The sequence below is a fragment of the Mytilus californianus genome, unplaced genomic scaffold (genome assembly GCF_021869535.1).
Source record: "Mytilus californianus isolate M0D057914Y unplaced genomic scaffold, xbMytCali1.0.p SCAF_8, whole genome shotgun sequence".
NCBI lineage: Eukaryota > Metazoa > Mollusca > Bivalvia > Mytilida > Mytilidae > Mytilus > Mytilus californianus.
This window is the reverse complement of record NW_026262734.1, coordinates 78264992-78276215: the sequence shown is the minus strand read 5'-3', so window position 1 is coordinate 78276215 and position 11224 is coordinate 78264992. Positions and strand designations below refer to the sequence as shown.

The 11224-nt window shown below is 32.9% G+C and overlaps 1 protein-coding gene across 1 annotated transcript in view; it reads left to right on the top strand.

The window, feature by feature from the left end:
- The first annotated feature begins 890 nt into the window (after positions 1 to 890).
- The window catches only part of LOC127712756 (uncharacterized), a 63387-nt gene continuing 53053 nt past the window's right edge, over positions 891 to 11224 (top strand). The window contains exons 1-5 of the mRNA XM_052219369.1: positions 891 to 1034; positions 4935 to 5204; positions 6417 to 6579; positions 8344 to 8504; positions 10176 to 10347. Of these exons, the coding sequence (XP_052075329.1) occupies positions 4991 to 5204; positions 6417 to 6579; positions 8344 to 8504; positions 10176 to 10347 (710 nt within the window). The 5' untranslated portion in view covers positions 891 to 1034; positions 4935 to 4990. The remainder of the gene's footprint in view (positions 1035 to 4934; positions 5205 to 6416; positions 6580 to 8343; positions 8505 to 10175; positions 10348 to 11224) is intronic.

Here is an 11224-nt window from a genome sequence, read left to right as displayed (position 1 = left end):
TCTTCTATGCAAACTGATGAGAATCTGATATATATATAAGGGAGTAATCATTTAACTACAAGGGGGGTTATGGTTTTTTGTCTCAGTCAGAATTTTTTTTTCGACGCTATCAAATTTTTTTTTTTAAATTTAACACTATAAGGTATGGGGAAAATCTGGATCAGAATTATTTTTTTGTCATCTGCTTGACCACAATACTTTTTTTCATCAAATTGGGGATCAGAATATTTTTTTTAGGAAAAAACCATAACCCCCCCTTTGAAGTTAAATGATCGTTCCCTAAATGAGGCCCCTCATGGGGGTGTCCAAGTAATCACATAATCACAAATTTTTTGCCAATATAATCACATAATCATTAATCATTTTTTATACAAGATAATCAAATAATCAAAAATACCGGCAGTCCTAGACTATCAAATAATCAAATAATCATGAAATATTTGATCTGGTAATCAAATAATCATGAAATATTTGGTCTGGTAATCAAATAATCACTATAAAAACGGCCAAGTAATCAAATAATCAAAAACCCCATGAGGAGGCTCCTTAGTGGAAGATCTTTTAAATAACAACAAATATATGTCATTTACATAATATAGACGGTCTGAGTTGACTTTAAAATGATAAATAAAGAATTCAACAAATAATTAAAACAATTTAAATTCAACATGGACTTTTTTAGAGATAAGTTTTATAATAAATCAAGGATTTGTACAGTGAGATGGTCCGAGTTGACTTATTAGTCGGTCCCGCACATAGAAGATCATAGAAGGAAGATGATGAAATTTTATTATGTTAGGTAAACTACCCTCCTTTAAGAGTAGACTAGTCCGACCGATAACCTATACTACTCCGAAAGGACGGTAGTATACCTGACCTAATAATGACTCACGGTTAAGCTAACAAGCAAGCTAACCAGATTCTACCTTTACCTTACACACTCAATGCATTCTGCTGTAAAGGCGATAAGAAAATGAAATACCGTTGGAGCGAAAATGTTGAAAGTCAGTTTATAACATAGGACATATTACAAGGTGAGACACATAGGGACATATCCAACATTAAAAGGGGAAGGGAAATACCCTCCAACTGTCCCAGGACCTCAAAAATGATCTGAAACAAGGAAGTGTAAAAACGACATCTCTACAAACCCTTTGGGACGACTTATAATAGTTTTGAAAACGGAAAAGCATTCCAAGGACATTTACAGAAAAATTATAATAATTACATGCAGTCAATGGTAAGGGAGCTACCATTTGATTTTTATGGGGGGGGGGGGGGCGTGGGCTAGGATGAAAAATTGTGTCCTGCATTTTTTTTTAGTTGTAATCTAATCTCGGTCCTGCCTTTTTATTTTTCACTTTATTCGGTCCTGCCTTTTTTTATTAGTTTATCCTGACTTTTTATACATAATTTGTCATCCTGCCTTTTTTTTTGCCAAGTTGCTCATCCTGCCTTTTTTTTTTTTACTCAAAACTTCTGTCCTGCCTTTTTTTCAAATTTCATCCTAGCACCCCCCCCATAAAAATCAAATGGTAGCTCCCTAATACATGTAAACAACAGATTTCAGCGAACAAGTCAGCATATAGAATACCGTTAAAATTGGTAGATTTAAAATGAAAAAGAAATAATTAAATGCAAAAAATAAAAATATATAAATAATAAAACTATTTAAACAAATTAAATACATTTACTAGAAAGAAATGTTTTTACACGGGGATAAACTAATGCCGAGTAAAACTGGGACTATTATACTGAGTTCTTCTTTATTTTAACTTTATCATCAAAGTTGTTTTGGTAATATAAATTTAACTTTTCTTATTGTTTACGAAAAATTATTAATAAGTAGTCATTGTTTATACTTCAATTTATATACCCTTTAACATGTTTAAAACTTTAAAAAAAATAAACTTATTACACTTATTATTGAACATCGGCTGTCAATTCAATCGTCTTCAAAATAATATGGAATGAAATATTGTTACGATTGATATGATCGATCATGATTAAATATCGGCTGTCGATTCAATCAACTCTTTTCTTATATAAAAGGCACGATCATTACAATGGACACAAACGAGAAAAAAATCAACATCAACTGTGAATTCAATCAACTCTTCAATTATAAATGAAGAATTAATCATTATATACAATTGACTTGATCTAGAACAATTGAACATCAACTGTTAATGCAATTAACTCTTCATTATAATATGAAAGGCTATTAAAGAAATTCGGAATGGACATGATTACTGTCAATTGTAATCAATTAATAATCGATTACATGAAGGATTTTTGTGTTATTCGATCAATCGATTACATGAAGGATGTTTGTGTAATCGATCAATCGATTACATGAATGATTTTTGTGTAATCGATTACTTTATATCAAAAGTAATTACATTACGTTTTGATTACTGTCAATTACATGCTGAACTTTTTTTAAAAATAACTAAAGACAGCTTAAAAGACTTGTTACTGGGTTTGTACTAACATGAGCAACACATCAGCTGCTACATGTGGAGCAGGATCTGCTTACCCCTCCGGATCTCCTGAGATCATCCCCAGTTTTTGGTGGGGTTCGTGATGCTTAGTCTTTAGTTTTCTATGTTGTGTTTTTGTGTAAAATTGTTTGTCTGTTTGTCCTTTTCTTTTTTAGCCATGGCATTGTCAGTTTGTTTTTTCGACTTATGAGTTTGAATGTCCCTCTGGTATCTTTCGCCTCTCTGTTTTTTCTCTTACCACTGGTCAATGAGTTTGAAGACTTAAAAAATCAGTGCCGATCAATTATTTTTTAAGAGTTATGCCCCTTGAAAATATTGATTTATTTATATGGATATCAATTTTTCGTGAATTGAGGAAAACTTACATTTTCATGAATATTTGATTTCGTGGTTTCGCAAAAGTCTGCATACAAATCCATAAAAAATTTGTAATTTGTTGAACTTCACCTGTACCCTTGAAATCCACAAAAATTGGTATCCGTGTAAATAATAATGAATCCACAGTATATGAAAATTTTAATGTTATCGCTTTCATGTGTTCAATTCTTGCTAGAATTTTATGAAACTTATATCATAGGTTTATATCAGCAATGTCTTTGACACTTTAAAAATATTTTTAACGAGTTATGCCCTTGGAAATATAAATTATAATGGAAATCACATTGCATTTGCTCTGAAGCCTTCATTTCATTTAAGATATTAATAAACAGTAGAAAAAAAAGTGTTTTTTTTAGTTATTCCCCTTGTACCTTTGATAGATAAAATATGTGCTACGCGGGGGACATTGGAACTCTGTTCTTTTATTTAATTAAATATATTTAAATATATACATGTATAAAAAGGCATCTGTCATGTCTGTAGTGCATTGTGTAGTGTTATTGATTATCTATTTGAATAATAATTATAATTTAATCAACTGCAACATTTAATTATTATATTTTAAACCAAAACTTAAATGTATACATGGTTGTATAATCTAATTTATGCCCCACCTACGATAGTAGAGGGGCATTATGTTTTTCGGTCTGTGCGTTCGTTCATCCGTCTGTCCCACTTCAGGTTACAATTTTTGGTCAAGATAGTTTTTGATGAAGTTGAAGTCCAATCAACTTGAAAGTTAGTACACATGTTCCCTATGATAAAAGAACTTTCTAATTTTAATGCCAAATTAGAGTTTTGAACCCAATTTAATGGTCCACTGAACATAGAAAATGATAGTGCGAGTGGGGCATTCGTGTACTATGGACACATTCTTGTTTTTTTATCATTTGTCATATTTATGTATACATAGATGATATATAGGGGTATATATTTTCATTCAACCTAAAGATAAATATGATAAAATAATAACTAAGTCTAAGACAACAAAGAAAAAAATTAGAAACTTAGTAATAGCAAACAATAACAACTCATTATTGAAGGCTGTAACTGTGGTGGATAGTTGTCTCATTGGCAGTCATTATGCATCTGCTTATTTCTATATTAAGTACCTTGTCAATTAAGGAATTCCAACATATATAAAAATAAGAAGATGTGGTATGATGGCCAATAAGACAACTCTCCACCAGAGACCAAATAATGTAGAAGTTGAAACAACTATAGGTCACCTTATGGCCTTCAACAAAGAGCTAAACCCATAGCGCATAGTAAGCTTTAAATTAAAAGGCCCTGAAATTACAAATTTAAACAATTCAAACATGGAAATTAACGGCCTGATTTATGTACAAAATAATGAACAAATATGATGTACAGCAACAAACAACAAACACTGAAATACAGGCTCCTGACTTGGGACAGGCACATACAGAATGTGGCTGGTTAAACATGTTTGCTGGCGCCAAAGCCTCCCCTAACCTAAAACAGTGGTGTTACAGTCTAACATCAAAATAGTATCAAAACCAGTTGAAAAAGACTTAATTCATTAGTGCAATACACTGATACAAAGCAGCAAAAAAAAACCCCAAAAAAACAATAGACACACAGTACATGACATGTACATTTGTATATCTGAGAGTACTTGCAGTTACTGAAAACTAGTTCAAAGCCAAAGACAATTTATAGAAAAATCATGTAGCCAAGACTAAAATATCAATCAGTATACATCCAACTTCCAATGGATTTAGTATAAATTAAAGATGTCATTAAAAGTAAGAGAAAAACATGTCCTTGTGTGATGCCAAAATAAAGGTATGGACAGTTTGTAGTACCATAAATGTAACTTCTTTACCAGTGAGGCTCTACCGTTCCATGACATTTTCGTAACACTGCATCTTATATTAATTTATTAAGATAGTCTAATCATATATAATAAAGCAATATTTATCAAATCCACAAGTTCAAGCTCGTCAAGTATCCATGAAACAATTTTGCCTCAATTCATGAAAATTGGTTCTCATAATAGTAAATTAATCCACAGTATGTTAATTTTAGGTACAGTTTGTTCTTCATAGTTTTGAGAATGAACTAACAGAATTCGTTAACAAAAGATGGATGGGATCGGCAGTAAAATGACCCCCGAGGAACGATATTTTCGGTCTCTATATCTTATGTACCAGGTGTGCACTGAGGTTGTTAGACATTACTTTGATGATAAACATCCCCCAGATCATTTAGTTCAATACCTACTTGACAAGCGACTAGAGTTTGAGAAAGCAGATAGGAAAATACCAAATTACCAGTGGATTCAACTTTATCCTGAAGGTATGCTCAGAGTTTGGTATATAGGTACAGATAATAAAACAAAAAGTATAAATGAAGTATGTTCTTCATTAAAATTGGAAATTGCTTTAGAAGGGGTTCCACTTCTTGTTGAAGCTTTTTCCCCTTTTGTACAGGAGGTTGCACGCAGGTTAATTCCAACCTTTTCAAATTGGCAAATGTTTGCACTACACAAAACAGCTCATATAAAAAAGAAGATGTGGTATGATTGCCAATGAGACAACTCTCCACAAGAGACCAAAATGACACAGAAATTAACAACTATAGGTCACTGTACGGCCTATAACAATGAGCAAAGCCCATACCACATAGTTAGCTATAAAAGGCCCGGAAATGACAATGTAAAACAATTCAAACGAGAAAACTAACGGCCTAATTTATGTAGAACAAATGAACGAAAAACAAATATGTAACACATAAACAAACGACAACCACTGAATTACAGGCTCCTGACTTGGGACAGGCACATACATACAGAATGTGGCGGGGTTAAACATGTTAGCGGGATCCCAACCCTCCCCTAACCTGGGACAGTGGTGTAACAGTACAACATAAGAACGAACTATAAAAATCAGTTGAAAAAGGCTTAACTCATCAGATGGATAAAAATGCAAATACTACAAATACAAGTGGACGTGGCCGGGTACTTGTACATCCGAACAACAAAAAGACACTAAGTACAGATCTGAGAGTACTCGCAGTTACTGACAGCTAGTTCAGTCTGTCTTAAAATGGTGATATGTACTAATATCATTTTGCCGATCGTGCAAGAACGTCATGGGTACATTAGTTAAGGTACTTAAGAAAAAACCTTGTCAAATCACCTTCATCTTTCCGTTCATCAAACAAGTATTATCGTCACATAGGAAAATGCCTGTACCAGTCAGGAATATGACAGTTATTATCCATTCGTTTGAGCTTTTGATTTTGCCATTTGATTAGGGACTTTCCTTTTTAAATTTTCCTCGGAGTTCAGTATTTTTGTGATTTTACTTTTTTCTTTAATTGAATCATTGTCACAATCAAGGCTTTATGAAGTCAGTGACTGTATAACAAAAACTTATATATTCAATGCATTTTGATTTTTAGTTGCAGTATACACACACACACACACACATATATTTAAATATAGATATAGCTTTATATCAATCAATCAGACATTATGATTCATATTTTAATAACTTTGATTTTCAGCTTTGTTTCGGGCAGATGTCAATATCACAGAAAAGTACATAGAACCATGTTATAAAACAGATTATAAAGAATTTGCTAATCGTATGAAAACAATTTTTACATATATTTTTGATACTGTTGATGGTGAGCAGGAAGTGAAATTAGCTAAAACTTCAAGTTCTGGGTTAGTAAAGAAGATAGATTTAGACTAATGGACACAACTCTTAAAATCACTAGTGTAGTATGTTTTGGACAACCATTTTCATGAATTTATTCTAAGCTTCTGAGTAACACAAGTTATTTTCATTCTATTTCACATACATGTATGTTTCAAAAGCATTGATGACGATGAATATTACAATCACAGATTTAAAGAGTTAACAATAGCTCCTTCACTAAAAGAACTCCTTAGATGTATTTCTATTTGTATCCATCTGATGAGTTAAGTCTTTTTCAACTGCTTTTTATAGTTCGTTCGTATGCGGTACTGTTACACTACTGTCCCAGGTTAGGGGGAGGGTTGGGATCCCGCTAACATGTTTAACCCTGCCACATTCTGTATGTATGTGCCTGTCCCAAGTCAGGAGCCTGTAATTCAGTGGTTGTAGTTTGTTGATGTGTTACATATTTGTTTTTCGTTCATTTGTTGTACATAAATAAGGCCTTTTGTTTTCTCGTTTGAATTGTTTTACATTTGTCATTTTGGGGCCTTTTATAGCTGACTATGCGGTATGGGCTTTGCACATTGTTGAAGGCCTTACGGTGACCTATAGTTGTTAATTTCTGTGTCATTTGGTCTCTTGTGGAGAGTTGTCTCATTGGCAATCATACCACATCTTCTTTTTTATACCCTAGATTTATTTTGGGTCAATCTAATTGAAATACAGATCATGTGCCAACAATGTAACCATAAACCAGAAGCTCTATACACAAATAGTTATCAAAGGTACCAGGCTTATAATTTGATACGCCAGACGCGCGTTTTGTCTACATAAGATTCATCATTAACGCTCAGATCAAAATAGTTAGAAAGCCAAACAAGTATAAAGTTGAAGAGCATTGAGGAACAAAAATTCCAAAAAGTTGTGCCAAACACGGCTAAGGTATTCTATGCCTGGGATAAGAAAATCCTTAGTATTTCGAATAATTCATACTTTTGCAAACAGTTAATTTATTAAAATGACCATATAATTGATATTCATTTCAACAACGAAGTGCTGACTACTGGGCTGGTGATACCCTCGGGGATGAAACATCCACGAGCAGTGGCATCGACCCAGTGGTGTAAATAGTTATCAAAGGTACCAGGCTTATAATTTGATACACCAGACACGCGTTTCGTCTACATAAGACTCATCAGTGACGCTCAGATCAAAATAGTTAGAAAGCCAAACAAGTATAAAGTTGAGCATTGAGGACCCAAAATTCCAAAAATTTGTGCCAAATACGGCTTAGGTATTCTATGCCTTACATTCACAAACATTTACGACAAAAGGATTGATTTTTCTTTCCCTATTGTTAATTACCACATTTTTGTCGAGCTTGCGACTTTTGTCGCAAAAGCGAGACATAGCGATCCTACATTCCATCGTCGGCGTCGTCGGCATTTCCACAAATATTCACTCTGTGGTTAAAGTTTTTGAAATTTTAATAACTTTCTTAAACTGTTTGCCTGTGAGTATCAAGGTGGTTGCGTGAGGTATGTGAGCATACTTACAAAGGTTCTTTCATTTTTCACATAGATTAGCAAAAACACAACTAAAGTTCACCCCCAAAAAGTAGTCATTGATCATATATTTAATTTACATCATTAAAACAGAAATTTACCTGCAATAACATAATTTTCCAACCTTAAAATAACCTGTATACTGGGTTTAGAGAAAGGAGATTTAAAGATAATTCTAGCATAGTTTTTTGATATATTTTATGTATATTCTATTACTTATAGGCCTGGTGAAGTATTGACTTCATTCGAAATCTCTTCACTTTATAATCCTGATGGAAGTAAAATCAAGGAAGCACTAGAACAACTAGTAAATGGTGGAAATGTGGATGCAAGTCTGGAAATCAGCGACAGCCCTGATGGATTTTCATTGGATAAGCAAGGAGGTTATAAGTATTATTATTCAGAAGTTAGATTGTTTGCATGCACATTTATGCGGGGTTGCATGAAGTGATTGTTTTAGTTTAAGTGTGTGGAGAAAATGTATTAACAAAAAATGGAAATATTTTGCAAATAAGTCTACATCTACAAAATCTTAAATTGTCGACCTAAAGAAGTTATGCAAATGAAGAAAACAAATTACCAGGCGATTTTTTAGAAACAATAAAGCGTAGAGATAATTTGTTTCTAAAAATTATTAGCAAAATCAGATCTTAAAATAAATCAACATGGCAAAAATTGCCAACTCACTTCTTAGAGGAGTTATTGCCCTTGAAAGATGATTTATACCCATTTTTATATGACCACAAACAATTTTTTTGGGTTCGTATAATGGTATGATGTCGTCGTAGTTGTCTGCGTCGTTGTCTGAAGACACATTTGGTTTCTGGACAATAACTTTAGTTTAGGTGAATGGATCTCTATAAAATTTTACAAGAAGGTTCAATACCACAATAGGAAGGTTGGGATTGATTTTGGGGTTATGGTACCAACAGTTTAGGAATAAGGGGCTAAAAAGGGGCCAAAAACAAGCATTTTTGTAGTTTCCAGACAATAACTTGTGGAACGTTGTATGGATCTTTCTGAAATTATACCACAAGTTTCCATACCACAAAGGGATGGTTAGGATTGGCTTTTGGGGGTTATGGCTCAAACCGTTTAGGAATTAGGGGGAAAAACAAGGGTTTCCTGGTGAATAGACAATTACTTTAAAAGAACAATGTTGTGTTTGAATTACCTCCCTTACACTGCTTTTAAATTATGTAAAAAGAAATGTTGTATTGTCTTGAGGTGATTGGCTGTCAATTTATTTTTAGAACTTACTGTTTTAAAAATGCTGATTAAGGTATATTAATTTTAGCCTTGATTATGTATGTCATTTTCTATTTTAAGACTTTTATGATGTATTTAAATTGGTAATTATGGTTGCAAACTCCAATGAAATTTGAATTGAGATTATGACCATATCTTGAGGGAAAGAATTTTTTTTTTGGATAAAGGGGGGGGGGGGGGGGGTAAAAAAAATTTTTTTTTAGGGGGGGGGTTCAATTCGAAAAAGCATGGTGTATTGCACAAAAGCAAAAAATTGAATATAAATTCAAACCATATAACCAATTCTAAGTTCTTTGACTACAGTTATTCTGTGTCAAGTATTTAATTACAATCCAAATTCAGACCTGTATCAAGCGCAAATACTGTGTCCATTTTTTCCCCAATTTTCTCCATTTGTTCAGGATTGGACCTCTGCGGTCATATCCAGCTGCACTCGGCGCATCAATTTATTGTATAATAGATAGAGAAAAACTGTCAACACCAAAAATGTTCAGCAAATAAGATTTACAAATAAGTCATAATGGTAGAAATAATCATTTGAACACTTATTGGAGTTATTACTGTTGAAAGATGGTGTGTACCCTATTTGCATATAATAGAAAGAGAGATGCGGTAAAAGCAACATTATTCTGTGCAATAAGCTCTATACATGAGTTGACATGACCGTAATTGTCAATAAAAGTCGAATAATCATATAAGTGGCACATTTTTACCAGGTTGTGATTCAATAGTATTTGAAGCCTCTTGTTTTATCTACTAATAACATGTAATTAAATCAATTTCAGATAAACATGATAAATATACAATGGTTATAAACCTTACCAAAAAATATGATGCAGCTTTAGGTCAGAAAGACAGCCAAGAATTTAAAATGATGGCAAAAGGAATAGAAAGAATCTTGCATTTTTTGTATGATTCTGTTCCAGGTACACAGTTATGTCAAGTGGAAGAGTTTAGGTAAGTATTATTTGAGATGTTCAGTGGAAAATACTACTCAGCAAAAGAGTAATTCAAAACTGTTAAAACAGGCTGAGCTGCCACATGGTCAAAAGTCAGAAAATACTGCGTCTTCAGTTTCAATAGACTAAGTGTAAAGGAAACATTTTTAAGGTTTCATTAGTCCAGCAATTGGAATGATATAATATGAAATAAGAAGATGTGATATGATTACAAATATGACGACTCTCCGCAAGAGACCAAATGACACAAACATTAACAACTATACTGGTCATCGTACGGCCTTTGACAATGAGTAAAACTCATACCGCATAGTTGGCTATAAAAGCCTTAAAATGAGAATCTAGAACAATTCAATCGAGAAAAATAACAGCCTGATTAATGTACAAAATAATATACGAAACACAAATATGATATACAGCAACAAATGACAACCACTGAATTACAGGCTCCTGACTAAGTACATATTTATGCTACTATAGAACACAGGGTCTCTACCATAAATTTATGTTGCAGAAATGTTATTCCTATAAAGCTTGTGCCTATTACAGCATGTAAAAACAAAGGAACAGATACATCTTTTTGGTTGTAAAAAAATCTGTACTGTCAACTATATATATAATATATGCAGTTATTTCTATAAAACATGTATAGTACGTTTAATGGAAATAACTGAATTATACCAGAACTCAGATGTAATTATAGATTGCTTAACAAATTGATAGAGGTTTAATACTGGAACTTCAGACACCATATTTTTCTTACTTTTGACCAAAATTAAAATCCTGACCTTCAAACCATAGATTCTGCGGAAAACCCCTTTGTTACACACACATTTTGTGGCCGAATTAGGGCCTTGTATCGAGGATGGTTGGAA